This window comes from Erinaceus europaeus, chromosome 7 (assembly GCF_950295315.1).
Source record: "Erinaceus europaeus chromosome 7, mEriEur2.1, whole genome shotgun sequence".
In the NCBI taxonomy this organism is placed as follows: domain Eukaryota; kingdom Metazoa; phylum Chordata; class Mammalia; order Eulipotyphla; family Erinaceidae; genus Erinaceus; species Erinaceus europaeus.
The window spans coordinates 71,282,896-71,298,864 of NC_080168.1; the positions used below are offsets into that span (position 1 = coordinate 71,282,896).

Below are 15,969 nucleotides of genomic sequence, written 5' to 3' on the forward strand. Positions count from 1 at the left end.
AGAAAACTGCAATTGGTATTTGTATATTGGTACTAATTTTTGAAGGTTGTTGTTGATCGGGAGTGATTTGTGTTCAGAGCCTTTGTTCTTCTGTGGACAATCATGTTATTTATGAATAATGACAATTATGCTTACTTTCAGTTTGTCAAATTTATATTTTTCTCTTACTGTCTAGTTCTTTTTAAATTAATGTGCAGTAAGAGATAGCTCTTTTTGTTTATCATATATTTGCTGGGACTCAGGTGGTACCGCAGTACACATGGCGCAAAGCGCAAGGACCAGCGTAAGGATCCCAGTTCGAACCCCTGGCTCCCCACCTGCAGGGGAGCCGCCTCACAAGCGGTGAAACAGGTCTGCAGGTGTCTATCTTTCTCTCCCCCTCTCTGTCTCCCCCACCTCTCTCAATTTCTCTCTGTCCTATCCAACAACGACGACAACAGTAATAACTACAATAATAAGACAACAAGGGCAACAAAAGAGAATAAGTATTTTTTTAAAAAAGAAAGTTCTCTCTATTAAAAAATAAAGAAATAATATTTGCTGTAGAATTTCCCAACCTCTTCCCTTTGTTATAGATTTTTTGAGCTATCTTTTATAAGGATCACTAATAAGATTTTTTATTTTAATATGAAATCATAGTGGATGACAAATTAAATTACTCCTACCTATATGGTTAATGTAATAAATTGCTTGTAGATATTTTTATCAAATATAAATTAATTTTATAAAATTAAAACCACACTATATAAAAACAAAAAGGTATATTTGACAAAATCACACTATCTTTTCTTTTAAGATTTATTTATTTTTATTGTCACTAGGGTTATCGATGGGGTTTGCTGCCAGCACTATGAATTACTGCATCTTTCTTTCTTTCTTTCTTTCTTTCTTTCTTTCTTTCTTTCTTTCTTTCTTTCTCTCCCCTATACTTGATAGGACAGGAAGAAATTGAGAGGGGAAGAGAGATAGAGAGAAAGAAAGACACTTGTAGAACTCCTTCACAACTCATAAAGTGCTCCCCTGCAGGTGGGCAGCAGGACCTTGAAATCCTCCATCCTCCCCATCGAACCTAACTTATGAACTGTTGAATTTGTTTGATATCAGAGTTACATCAATTTCTGAGATAATTCTCCAATTCATTTCCTTTCTCCTTTCTGTGGATCATTTTGAATAGAATGGTTTTCTTGTTTTTTATTTTGTTTTAATGTCATGAAAAGGACATATACTCATTCTGAAAGTAATTGAAACAGTGCCAAAAAGTAACATTCTCCCAAAATTCCATCATTTATCACTTTCTTGGCATTTCTTTATTCTTTAAATGGATAGTAATGTTTACTTTTTCTCCCTTTTTTTTAGTATTTGAGGGGGGGGGGAAACTTAGAAAGAAATCAGATCAGTTCTAGTTTCACCATTAGAAATTATTACATTAATGTCTTGATTTTTCTATAGGTTTAAAAGTATAGTTATTGTTATCCATTGAAAGAGAAGAGGGGGAGTCGACGGTAGTGCAGGTGGCCCAAAGCACAAGGACCAGCTAAAGGATCCTGGTTAGAGCCCCCAGCTCCCCACCTGCAGGGGAGTTGTTTCACAAGGGGTGAAGCAGGTCTGCAGGTGTCTTTCTCTCCACCCCTCTATCTTCCCCTCCTCTCTCCATTTCTCTCTGTCCTATCTAACAACGATAACATCAATAACAACAACAATAATATCTACAACAATAAAAAACCAACAAGGGCAACAAAAGGGAATAAATAAATAAGTAAATAAATATTTAAAAAGAAAGAGAAAAGGGAGGGAGACCAGAGCATGTCTTACACAGTTATCAGGAATCAAACCTAGGACCTCATATGTATGAGGCATTTGCTCAACTACAGATTTCCCTCCCAGTTCCACTCATGTGCATTTTCTTATGACATTAATAGGTATTAAAAAATCATCGTACAAAGGGCCAGTGAAATAGCTCACTTAGTGCGCTGATTTGCCATGTGCACAACCCAGGTTCAAGTCCTGCCCCCATGGCATTGAAGGAAGATTCAGTACTCTGGTTCCTCCTCCTCCCCTTCCTCCCCCTCCTCCTTCTGCTCCTTCTGCTCCTCCTGCTCCTTCTGCTCCTCCTGCTACTCCTCTTCCTTCTCCTCCTTCGCTCTCTGTCTCTCAGATAGAAATAGTTCTTAAAGACTATTTTTTCTTAAAAATCTATCTGTTTTTGAGAAATAGAGGAGTGAGTCTCAGAGTATCACTCTGTCACATGCAGTGCTGGACATCTAGTGTGGGAACTCATATCTGAGAGTCCAATGCCTTATTCATTGAGCTTCCTCCCGGGCTTTACTACAACTACTATTACTATCATATTTTTGTTGTGTGGGAACCTCACTACTTGAGGCCAACTTTTTTAGAGTTGGAAGGAGGAGAGATACACCAACACTTTCCTAGTGCCATAGTGCTACCATGCAGTGTGCTGGGGACTGGATCTGGAGTCACATGCATGACAAAGCAGATGTCTTCCCAAGTGAGCTATCTCGTCAACCACTCAAGACGGTTAAATCTCACCATATGACTGTCCGATTGAGTAGACGTTCAGGAATACATTTCATTTTCACTTAACCCTTTAAATGCTACCCTGTTCTGCATAAAGCACAGCTCCTCTTCTATGAAAAAAAAGCAGATTTTAGAAGAGTGGATGTGGGGTGGGGTGGGGTGGGAAGTATAGCAGTTGAAATGGAGTCAGAGAGCTTCGGGTTGGGCCGGGTGGTGGTGCACCTTGTTGATCACACATGTCACAGTGCACAACGGCCTGGGTTCAAGCCCCCAGTCATCACCTGCAGGGGGAATGCTTTGTGAATGGTGAAGCAGTATTGCAGGTTTCTGCCTCCCTATCACCTCCTTCCCTCTCAATTTCTGGCTGTCTCTATCCAATAAATAAATAAATAGAATAAAAAATTAAATTCTTAAAAGAGAGAGAGTTTTGGATTTGGGTTTTCTTTCCTCTTTTAGATTATTAGGAAAAAGAAACGAGGCTCCGTGGCCAGATACACACTGATTAAATTTATATCCAAAATATATCTAAATTTATATATCTAAGTATATATCCAAATTTATATCCATTTATATTTATATATAAACATATTTATTATTAAATTTACATTTATATACATTTATATATTCAATTTATATAAAAACATTATGCAAGACAGCATAATGGTTTTGCAAAACTACTTTCATCCCTGAGGCTTCTAGGGATGAAAGAAAGTTCAATCCCCAGCACCACCATAAATCAGAGCTAAGCAGTGCTTGGCTTAAAAAAGTAAAAATGAAAAAAAAAAAAGTATGTATGTATATAATAATAGTATGTATGTATATCCCTCCAGATGAATAATCAGTGGCAGAACTTGGTATAATTATTACTAATATGTGAGGAAAATAAATATGTTCAGCATTTTGAGTTTCTTGAAGTGTACTTAATCATGACACAGACTCTTCCTCTGTAGAGCTGAATACATTTATGTTGTTTTAGAATGCAGACTATACTTAGCATCTAAGCCTGCTTGCCCATTAACTTCCTCCATTGCTTGCTGTCTGTTTGCCACTCCTGTCCTTATATACTTAGGTTTCCACAAGTTCACTTGTTCCTGGCATTCCCCCTGCCCTCTCCAGGCTCCCAAGCAAACACTTGTCTTTGCTTTTCTTAGTTATTAAAAAGCATTAAGGAGCAGCTGTGGCTTCTTCCACATAGTCTTAAATGTGCTAATTGGGCCAGTTGGTTTCCATTATTCTTCAGTATTCTGAAGGCATGTAGAAGTGCACAGTAAATACAGATTTTTGTAGCCCAACTATTTGGTTACCCTGTTCTGTATTAGCTTGTTCAGCTAGTTGTGTTCTTAGCTCAGCTATTTCAGCTATCAGCTACCTCGAGATAATTAGTGTTTTCTTTCAGAGTCTCATTTGTTGTTTCCCTGTTTCTGAAATTACTTTCCAAAGCTTTCTTCACTCCTGTATATATTGCATCAATTAGTGTTTAGATGTTGTCTTCATTAATTCATGTTTAGATGTTGCTTCTGTCTTTTGAGGGCTTTTATGTAGACTTTTGTCCTGGTTCATTTCTCCAATGTTTCTTCTTGGTTTAACCATTGTATTTGGTGTAGTATGACATCCCTCACTAATCTCACTTGCCTGGATTGACTTGTGTCTAAGTAAAGTAGTAAGAGTTCACAGTTTTGGAAATTAACAGTTGTTTTAATGTTATGTCAATCCCTGATGTGAAGCACAATGGCTGTTAAACCCTCTTATCTTCTTTATCTTCCTTGTAGGCTATGGGAGAGTGAGGCTTATTTAACTTATCTTACTCAGTCTTGACAGGGTGGGGAATAGATAGCACAGTGGTTATACAAAGTGATTCCCCTGCCCTATAGGTCCAAAATCTTGGGCTTTATCCCCACCTTATTCCCAGCTGGAGCCAAGCAGAGCTTCACTCTGTGGCCCTGTGTTTCTGAATAAATCCTTATTTCTGAGGGAATTATTCACCCTTTTTCATAATTTATAATGAAAATGACATGTAAAGGCTGTTACTATATAACCACACCTCCTGACCACTGGGAATGTAGATTTCCTCCTGAGTCACCTGGCCAGCTCTCTGCCCCCACAATGTCAGTGTAGGGCTTCCTTGCTGCTGTTCCAGCCCCTGAGGGGCAACAGCAGTGGAGACCCACAGTTGTAAATTGGTTAGTCTTAAGTTCTCCTCCATTCAGCAGTCTTTTTATTGATAAAACTCAGACTGGAGATGGTGCTTCATTTGCCAGATTTCAAGACTGGTACTGGCTCTTCCCGAGTAGGTACGGACTTTTAGCCCCAGGAATCTCTCCTTAAGTCTCCCTCTATCCATGAGCCACACATGTTTTCACTCACCTATGGCTTGGTTCCTGAAGTGATCCTAGTCTTATCTTGTTACGTTCTCAGGTGATTAAATACAGATTTATTTATTTATTTATTCTCTTTTGTTGCCCTTTATTTTTTTTATTGTTGTAGTTACTATTGTTGTCATTGTTGTTGGATAGGACAGAAAGAAATTGAGAGAGGAGGGGAAGACAGGGAGAGAGAAAGATAGACACCTGCAAACCTGCTTCACCGCTTGTGAAGCAATTCCCCTGCAGGTGGGGAGCCAGGGGCTCGAACCAGGATTCTTACACCGGTCCTTGCACTCTGCACCACGTGCACTTAACCCGTTGCGCTACCACCCAACTCCCTATTTACTTGTTTTTTAAATCCAGTGCTAGGAGATGAACCCAGGCCCTCCTGTTATGCAGTATCAATGAGCCACCCCCAACCCAGTTTTGCTGTGTGTATGCATTTATATGTTATTTATTATAGACAGGAAGAAAGGAAGAGATACCAGAGCACCACCCACCATTCATGGAAACCCTACTCCCATGTGTTGGTGGAGGTTCAGCTTTGCTCATTGAGCCACCTTCTGGGCCCTGGTTTTTGTTGTTGTTTGTTTTTGCTTCTGTTTTATGACTACAGAAAAATGTTAAAATGTTCACAATGTTAACTTTTATTTTTGAAGTATATGTTTTACATAGCACTGAACAACTAGGCATGTAGAGAAAAATAAATATTTATTCTTATTTACTCAAGAATGAGGCTAATTATGCTTGGGAGATAGCATGATGGTTATATAAAGACTTTATGCCCAAGGCACAAAAAATCCCAGGTTCAGTCCCCAGCATCACCACCAGAGCTGACTAGTGCTCTGGTTAAAATAATAGAAAATAAAATAAAAATAAGCTAAGCTAGAAAGTGTGATAAGAGTTACAAATTTTTACTGCATGGTTTGATTCATTTGAATGAGATCGATTAACTGCCATAATAATTAGTAATCCTTGTTTAAGGAAAAACATGTGTAGCACTCTAACTTATTTCTCTGGTCATTTGTTTCATGAATGTTCTTTTTTCTTAGCTTGATAAAGATGACATGGTATATATGGAAGCTTATGACAAATTGCTGGAGTCCTGGCTAATACTGGTTCAAGATGACAAGCATTTCCATAAAGGCTTTTTTACCCAGCATGCAGTTCAAGTTTTCAATTCCTATATTCAGTGCCATCTCGCTGCTCCTGATGGCACAAGGAATTTGGTGAGTTTACACCAGGTTGTCATTTAAAATCTATGTCATCCTAAGCTCATCTTCATCCTATTAGACATGGCACAGTGCTAGACACTTGAGTTGAGCTCTTTCAAAAGATATGTTTAAGACATTAGAATGAGAACAAAAGATGGTCTTCTTCGTCTTAGTTGGTTCTTGTTTTGTGAGTTGTTGCTTGTAGCTATCTCCTTTTTCTTGGGTTTTCAGTTGCCCAGCTGATGTTCTTCTTTGTCAAATGCTATGAGTGACTTCTAAGGATCGTGGGTCTTAAAGATGTCAGCTCCTTTCCAGTGTTGGAAATTGCTTGTGGGCTTACAGGTGTGTGTGTGTGTGTGTGTGTGTGTGTCCATCTATCCCATAACTATGAGGGTTTGGCAGCATAGATACAAGTCCCTAAGTAGTTGCACTTGGAGGTTGACTCTATGTAGCTTTCTCTCCTTAAAGGGCTGAAGTGGTTTCACACATGTGATCACAATATGCATTTAATTGAGCAGAGCAGTGCAGTTCCTCATTCTGTATTTCTCTCATCGATAATAGACTGCCAATGGTGTGGCCTCTCGTGAGGAAGAAGAAATAAGTGAACTTCAAGAAGATGATCGAGACCAGTTTTCAGATCAACTAGCCAGTGTAGGAATGCTAGGAAGAATTGCTGCAGAACACTGTATACCTCTTCTGACAAGGTACCCACAGTCCAAAGAAACCCCATGGAGCAAATACTCTCTATTCACAATTCCCTGGAGAGCACTTAAGTGTTTAAAGACTTTAAACACCCCCCACCCTGTATCCCAGCACACTGGAACAAATGGACAGAAACATACTCATGATTGCATTCCTTGGCTTTTGTACATTTGGAGCCCAGGCACTACAGCATAGATGGCAGAGAGATTGTGGAAAACATGGTATGAGAAATGATTTGACCCATCTCAATAAAATCTTGGAATGACCAGTTTTTAATGCCTGTTGTAAACTTGAGTTGTTCGTGAAGCAATGTTTTGATCTGTGTCATAAGCAATAAATCACAGTTCCTCTAGTGCTGTGAGAATAGTTGTGTATTCTAAGAGATTTTTTTTTCTGTATCTGTTTTTGTGCTGACATCTGAATTTATGTTGTCTAACACATGGAAATAATTTAAAGTTGTTCTTGATCTTCACTGACTGACTTTATGGATCGATTGAGCTGTTTCTCTTTCTCTCCTAGCTTACTAGAAGAAAGAGTAACAAGGCTCCATGGCCAGCTCCAGCACCATCAACAGCAGTTACTTGCTTCGCCTGGTTCCAGCTCTATTGACAACAAAATGCTTGATGATCTGTATGAAGATATTCACTGGCTTATTTTAGTTACAGGTGGGTTAGTTGGTTCTTTTATAAATTTAAACACTAGCTGAGCGGTGTCTTAAAAGAAGCTTCAGAAAAAAGAGAAAGAAAAAAAAAAGAGTCCTCCATGCATACTTTCAGATGAAGTTCGATTACCACTCTAGATGCCACACAGCTCAGATGCTTAAAAGAAAAGAAGAAAGCTAACATAATCATCATCTATTGCATTCCAAATGTTTTATGTGTAGCACATCAGAATCCATTGAATACTACTATTTTTGATAGTAGTAATAAAAATATAATTTAAAATCATAATTTATTGTTGCCATTGTTATCATGTCCCTATCTTATAGATGAGGAAACTGACACATAGGCGTAAGAAGATGCCCATGGTCACACTATTTATTTTTGGAGCCAGAATACAAATCTAGGCAATCTGACTCCTAGGGTTTTTCCTATTTCTGTATTACTAATAATTAAGAAAACAATGTAACTTTTAAAAAAGTCATTCTCACTTACTGGGTTTTTATAAAGATAGTGGTAGAATTCCTATGAACTTTACAGAATATGTTACCTAAAACTTATTTTTAAAAATAGCAGGTTAAAAAAAACAAAACAAAAACCTATGTATCACTGTGAAATATAAAGCTGGTGGATAAAACGTTTTTCCTCTGCCCTTTTCTGTATTTTGGAGAATAAGTTATCTGAAAAATAGGAAGTTTCTTTTCATCAACTTGAAATTAACATTTATAATTTTCTTTTACATCAGTTTATACGATGTATAGAAGTCAGATAAAACTGAAAAGTTTATAGTGCGATTTGATAAATGTAGATTTGTTAAGTGTTCATTTTTAATTTTTTTTAAACTGAAGGCTACCTCTTAGCTGATGATACTCAGGGAGAGACTCCGCTAATACCTCCAGAAATAATGGAATATTCCATTAAGCATTCATCTGAAGTTGACATTAATACAACACTTCAAATTTTGGGATCTCCAGGAGAAAAGGCTTCTTCCATCCCAGGGTACAACAGAACAGATTCTGTGATTAGGTAATATGAACTCTGTAGCTGTGCTCTTGTAATTTATACTGTTTTATAAATTCTGAGTTGATGGGTAGATGACTCAAGTGACAGTCACACTGTATATCTGACAGAGGAAAAAAAAAAACTTGGAGAAGCCTTGAAATAAACAAGGATGGCAAGTTCTCAGTCTGTCTAAGCAGTGCCACTATGGGGAGAATTGACAGCTCTGTCCAGTGCTACTGAAAGCAGTGCAAGTTTTCTTGAGATTCCATGAGATTCAGTCTCTTTTGTTCTACCACATTCCTTTGGCCATCAGAAAGCAGCACTAGTGCATGGGTTCAGGCAACCTAAATGAAAGAAGCAAAGAACATGGAGTCAGATGAACATTAACACATGCTTGTTGTTCAGTAACCTAGAAATAAGAATTCAGTGACTTTCTTAAGAAGGAAAACTGTGATTCTTATATAAAATAGAGGTATTTACCTAGGTATGTGAAAGTTGAGAGCCATTATAAGTTGCATACCTCAAGTGAAATAATTCACTTTAATCTGCCTAGTAGTGATGGCCAATTTTTGCTATTAATTCTTAATAGTGATGTTCACAAGGGGTGAATCTGGAAAAAAAATAATCCTCCTGTAGTGGATTTCAAAGAAGTTTTGAGAAAATTGCAGTCTCCTTAACTTTGTGTTCTGGTTGCAGTGATAGCAATCATGAAATCAAGTTGTTTTTTTGTTATGTACAAACTCAGTAACTCAAACAAGGTTCTACGCCCCCCCCCCATTTTAATTCTAGTGCAAAAAATACATGGTTATTATTTAAACCTGTGAAGTATAAAATGATCTTAGTGAAATATTGAGCTAATATCAAGGACATGTTTGGGAATTTATTTCCTTTATTGCAGCATTCTCCTGTGATCAAATAGCAGTGCTCTACTGGAAAAGTTCCTTCTCTTCCTTTTGGGATTACTATATGTTTTTGTCTTGACTTGATTTATGTTAATTTCTGAGGCAAATGATTTCAGAATTGCCCCCCCGCACACTATTCTTTGTCATCTTTCTTGCCTGGGCAGTTCCATCAGGAATACTTTCCTTGTGTTTTCAGTGCTTTTTCAATTTTTGCCAGTTCCAGGTATCAGTGTGGGAGCAAAACATTTTGATACCTGAGAGCACAGACTATGGAGGGTAGAGCTGAGAGTTAAGATCCCCCACCCCACAAAAGCACACACACGTACACTAACAGAATTTTAATTCAAAGACTTGATGAATTGTACATATTTATTTGTTGTTTCAAGCAAATGTTCACATTTCTTGAAGTTAATTCTTGAGAAATTATTATTTAGCTAGTGCCATGCACATGCTCTTCCAGGCATTTGGGATGCACTGTGGACAAAACACAAAAATCACTCCCCTTTCAAGTTCTTTGTAGGAAAGAAACAACCAGTAAGTTGTTAGTGTGTTAAAAGTTGTACAGTGCTACAGGGAGGAAGCTAAGTGAGGGTGAAGCAGGAACAGGGCAGCAGACTGAGGTGATTATAATTTTCAAATTAAAATTTTAATTGATTGGATAGAGAAAAATCAGTAGGGACGGGAGATAGAGGAGAGAAAGATGGAAAAAAAGAAACCTGCTTCACTACTTGTGAAGCTTCTCCCCCCCCACCCCCCCACAGGTTGGGAGCAGGGGCTTGCACCTGGGTCCTTGTGAATAGTAATGTGTATGCTTAACTGGGTGCTCCACCACCTGGCCCCCAGTAAATAAAATCTTCAGAAAAATTAGCTACAGTAATCCAATACAAAGAGGACAGTCAGACTAAATTGGTGAGGGATTGAAATTGTGAGGAGTTGAGAAAGCTCCATTTGTCTCAATGTTCTGACTTCTGGGCTGTGAAATGCAAAGATACTCCATAATTAATTTGGAACATAACAAAAGTTGTCTGATGTATAGGTTTAAATCACACACCTAAGAAATTCAAGTAGGGTTTTGCAATCCTAACCTTAGTAGGCAAGCAGCAACTGAAAAATATCTGGATGTGTTCATCAGATGTTTCTTCAGCTCCTCTGCTATGTGCCAGGATCCTTGGCTAAGTGGACAGAGACCTAGGAGCACTGAGGTTCCCTGACCTACTGGCAGGCGTGGTCCATAGAAGGAGCTTCTTGGAGGAGCTAGCATTTGAGCTGATGCTTCAGGGTGGAATGGGAGTTGGCAAGATGGGCTGTTCTCAAGCAGTGGAGGAAGCATGTAGCATAGACAGAGTGGTTGGATGATCGCAGAGAGGGTGGCACTGTGGCTGGAGTAGCTAATGAGACAGGAGTTCCACAATGAAAAGGATTTCGAACAGAGAAGTAAACTGGTAAATTCCTTGAAAAGAGCATGGTAAGGTAAATCAGGAAGTATCTTGGAAATTGTGGCTTGAAGATGGAAAAAAGTAGCTCTGTGGAACTTTACAAATGAGTTGGATATGATGATGAGGAAACATGAAGGCATGATAAAAGGCTCTGTGGAGCTTCAGATTTGTCTGCATGAGAACTACCTGTGATTTTCTTTCTCTTTTGTTCTTTTTTTTTTTTTTTCCTTCACTTTGCTTCCTCTTTATAAAAGAAAATCTAGGGTCAATGAAATAGCTAAGTGTGCTGATTTTGCCAAATGCATGACCTAAGATTGAGCCTGGCCCTCACTGCATGGAAGGAAGCTTTGATGCTGTGAATTCTTTAATTTCTTTTTCTCTGTCTACATGAAAGGAAGGAAAAATGGATTGGCAGGTTTGTAAAACCTGCGGGGTGGCAAATAAAAGGAAGGTTCCAAGTGTAGGTGGGTTTTGTTTTATTTTGTTTTGTGTTTGTTTGATTATGTGTTAGAAGAAGAGAAAAAGAACCAGAGCATCACTCTGGCTTATTCAGTGGTGGGGATGGAACTCTGCACCTCATGCTTGGGAGTCCAGCACTGACCACTGTGCTACGTCCCAGGTCACCTAAGTGTAGTTTTTGTTATTACAACAGATCTTCAAACCAAGAGCCATGAAGATTTACTACTGGAAAAAGTAGAAAATTGTATTTAGAAGACACTAAAATAAAACAGATTAGGAAAAGAAATTCGATTCCAATGACTATGCCAAGTACAAGACCTTGGATGAACATACAAAATTCTAATAAAGATAAACTTCCAGACATGCTAGTACAATAAATGATGGATGATGGAATTTAAATTGTTCCAGAATTACATAATATCACTTTAGGACCCCAACATTCCAACTCTACATTTAGACAGTGGTTATGAAGCTATTTTTCAACAAACATGCATGTAATTATATACGGAATCTCAAGAAAAAAATAGATGTAAAGAAATCAGAAAATGTCTCAGTAGATAAAAGCTTAAGTAACTGAGGGCACAGCCATGTAAAATATACCTCTTTGACTTATGAACTTTACGTATTAGGAATAACATCCTCTCAGAACCCTGCTATATTACCTTTACCACATTTATAACAAATAAATTATAAAGTATGCTGAATATGCATTTATTAATTATTAAAATATTTTTTAATGACAGCTGTGATTTTTAACCTAGCATGGAAGAAGTTTAAATAAATAAAGAACCCTGCTATTTTGAAAATAACTTCCATTTATTTGTAAGTGACTTGAGAGTACTTAATGTCTATTAAATTTTTAGAAAAGGTAGCACTGGAATGATGTATAGCTGTCTTATTCTAGCAATAGGCAAAAAATTCAAAGACTAATTTGGAAAACAAACTCTGCTGTATTAGTCTCATTCTGAGAAGTATACAATTCTTTATGTTAATAAGTTTATATTTTGCTGAGTTATGTAGTAACTATAAAGATAGCTCAATATAGAAGATTGTTTACATCTTTAGGCGTATGTCATTGGAAATTTTTAAAATACATTTTAATATTTAGACATTTGTTTCAGAAAAGCATATGGTAAGCGTGAAAATGTTTTAGAGTGATCTTTGGAGAGATTAATAAAACCTTAAGGAAGAAAACAGGGCAAACTCTCCAACTGTTAAAGAAAAATGTGTTTATTTTTTGAATGAATAATGGTGACTATTCAGAAGACTTTTTAGGCACATCTATAAAGCAACTAATTCAAATTCTTTTTGCAGATTTTATCCAGCTATTCTTGTGGGGAAAGCTTGATACGTCAGCATAAATGCATTGTGAAGTCATTGGGATATCTTTTTTTATTTACAAATGCCTTAAAATAATTTTCTTAAGTTTGAACCGTGGTGGTATAGGGAATATTCAACTAGTGGGAAAAAAAAAAAGTTTCTGTGTTACAGCTTTAAAATATATATACCCAATAAAGAGGGTCACAGAGGGAGTCAGGCTGTAGCGCAGCGGGTTAAGCGCAGGTGGCGCAAAGCACAAGGACCGGCATAAGGATCCCGGTTAGAACCCCGGCTCCCCACCTGCAGGGGAGTCGCTTCACAGGCGGTGAAGCAGGTCTGCAGGTGTCTTATCTTTCTCTCCTCCTCTCTGTCTTCCCCTCCTCTCTCCATTTCTCTCTGTCCTATCCAACAACGACAAAAACAATAATAACTACAACAATAAAACAACAAGGGCAACAAAAGGGAATAAATAAATAAAATAAATATTTAAAAAATAAAAATAAATAAAAAATAAAAAAGAGGGTCACAGAAAGAGGAGGAGGTCGGGCCGCAGTGCACTGGATTAAGCACACAGTAAGAAAGAGGAGGATGTCATAGAGTAGGAAGGAGTATATCAGTAGTATGGAGGGGTGGTACACTGTATGATGAGAAGCCTTGTGACCTCGATTTTCATTAAATGGTGGTATTACGTTTTTTGATTCCCTGGTCACATCCTTTGTTGCTTTGCCCTTTGTCTCAAATCAAGAAAAATTTCTATCACTTCTGATTATATGCCTCTGTTTTTCCATTCCCCCCCAAACAAAGACTTATTTGATAGAACAGAGAGAAATTGAGAGGGGAAAGGGTGATTGAGAGGGAGAGAAAAAGAGACATCTGCAGCACTGCTTCACCACTCCTGAAGTTTCTTTCCCTAGCAGGTAGGGAATGGAGACTTGAACCTGGGTCCTTATGGAAGGTTACCAGGGGCACTAAACCTGGTGCACCACCACCCAGCCCCATATCATTCTGTTACTAACATTACACAGTATTATGAATTCTGTAGTTAGGACTATCTGTACTTTACTGTGTGGTATTCGTGTAGATAATTTTTTCTAGCGAATTTTTTGTGTTAAAATACCATTGAGATTTAAGTTTGGTTGGGAGGGATGGCTTAATAGTATGCAGTGCTCTAACGTGTAAGGCCCTGGGTTTGAGCCCTAGCAGTGCGTGAGAGCAACAAAGACAAAAGTGTTTAGAACCTCATGAATTGTGGATAGGTGGTTCTCTTTACCTCTCTGCCTCTTACTGTCTCACACACGAGCACACACACATAAATAGAATAGTAGAGAAATAATTTGCCCAGGGAAGTGTCTCTGTTAAATCACAAACTTTGCATGCTTGAGGCCCTGGTCTGAACATTTTTCTTTTCTTTACCCTCCCCTCCCCTCCTCTCCCCTCCCCTCTCCTCTCCTTTTCTCTTCAATCCTTTTCTTTTCTAAGGAAGGGATATAGGATTAGGAAGCAGAACTATCAGAGATAAGATTTAACATTTAAACTATTCTGAAGCAGTTTCATCTCCAATTACTCTCCACAGGGATTTAAATAGAGATGGACTGCTAAAGAGTTTAGTATGTAGTCTAAACTTTCAATCTCATATCTGTCTTTACCTTGATTTTATTTATTCATTCATTATTCATTTTTGCCGTCACCAGGGCTTTACTACTCCAAGCTGATGTTTTCAGATAGAAAGAGCCAAGGAGAGAGAGAAGAAAAGACATCACAGCACTTACGCTTCCTCCAGTGCAGTGGGGTTCAGGTTCAAACCTGGGTCATGTGCATGGCAAAACAGTGCACTATCCAAATGAGCTGTCTTGCCCACATCTCTGCCTTGAATCTGAAATACGTCTTTAATGAGATTTGCACATGTAGTTCCAGTATCCAATGGCTGTTCTTTTCTTGTCTTGAATCCTAATTTCTGAAAATCAAAAAATAAATGTGCATTACCCCCATCAAGTAAAACTTAGCCTAAATCCAGAGAGCCTGAGAAACAAAGAACTTTTAAGAAAAAAAAATACGGTTTGATGACCCATAGTAGGTAAAGAGAATAAATTACTTCTTTTTTATACCTACAGGCTGCTGTCTGCAGTTCTTAGAGTTTCCGAAGTTGAATCTCGAGCAATACGAGCAGATCTCACTCATCTACTAAGTCCTCAAATGGGCAAAGATATTGTTTGGTTTCTAAAACGCTGGGCAAAGACTTACCTCCTGGTGGATGAGAAACTGTATGATCAGGTTAGAACATAAAGCCATTTAGCTTTGTTTGGGTGTATGATGCTGATGTTATAAAAATGAGAATATTTTCCATGGTGATTTTTCTCTTCAAAATGTAACTAAGAGCTGAACATTTTCACATTGAAGAGAAAAATGCTATTTTTATAACTTGGCATATTATTTGATTTTAACTACTATTATGTTAGAGATTGCTATTTTGGAATATATATTATCTTACATTCTTTGTGTCTGGTATTACTGCTTTAATGTTTTAATATGATCACTAAAGCTAACAGGAAAATCTTGTTGGAAAATATTGAGTGGATGCATAAGTAATGTTTCAGATTCTCCCATTTTATTTTTATTGATTGATTTACCAGAGTACTGCTCAGCTGTGACTGATGGTGGTGATGGGGTTTGAACCTAGGACTTCAGAACCTTAGGCATGAAAGACTGTTTGAAATCACCACGATGCTATCTCCCACTTTGGGTGCTCAATTTGAAATGTTACATTTCAGTTGGATTATTCTGTGGACTCGTTTTTCAGGTGTTCTTTCTTTGTGACCTTGATCTCTTTTCGTCTCTTAAGATAAGTATGCCGTTCACTACAGCATTTGGAGCTGACACAGAGGGTTCCCAGTGGGTCATCGGCTACCTCCTGCAGAAAGTCATCAGCAACCTCGCCGTATGGAGTAGTGAACAGGACCTTGCAAATGACACTGTACAGCTCCTCGTCACTCTGGTGGAGAGAAGAGAAAGGTAGACTGATTAGAGAGGCAAGCAGAGTGTAGGAGGGGGCCCAGAAGTTTGGGGGGAGGGGCAAGAAGAGCAACTCCAGTTTGCTTTTTTGGAAGAGTTTTTGCAAGTGGCAAATAGTTGGTCAAGTGACCCCCGAGATCCAGATAGATCCTTCACTTATGAGCAGTGTGCTTTTCTTTTTTTTTAATTTTTTAAAATATTTATTTATTTTCCCTTTTGTTGCCCTTTTGTCATTGTTGTTGTTGTAGTTATTATTATTGTTGTTATTGATGTCGTCAATGTTAGATAGGATGGAGAGAGGAGGGGGAGAGAAAGATAGACACCTGCAGACCTGCTTCACCTCCTGTGAAGCGACCCCCTGCAGGTGG

The 15,969-nt window shown here is 38.1% G+C and overlaps 1 protein-coding gene across 1 annotated transcript in view; it reads left to right on the forward strand.

Annotated features, from left to right (window-relative positions):
- XPO4 (exportin 4) overlaps positions 1-15,969 on the forward strand; it is a 116,857-nt gene that overhangs the window by 81,064 nt on the left and 19,824 nt on the right. Inside the window, exons 10-15 of the mRNA XM_007529469.3 lie at positions 5,951-6,127; positions 6,674-6,816; positions 7,334-7,479; positions 8,322-8,499; positions 14,704-14,863; positions 15,432-15,601. Of these exons, the coding sequence (XP_007529531.2) occupies positions 5,951-6,127; positions 6,674-6,816; positions 7,334-7,479; positions 8,322-8,499; positions 14,704-14,863; positions 15,432-15,601 (974 nt within the window). The remainder of the gene's footprint in view (positions 1-5,950; positions 6,128-6,673; positions 6,817-7,333; positions 7,480-8,321; positions 8,500-14,703; positions 14,864-15,431; positions 15,602-15,969) is intronic.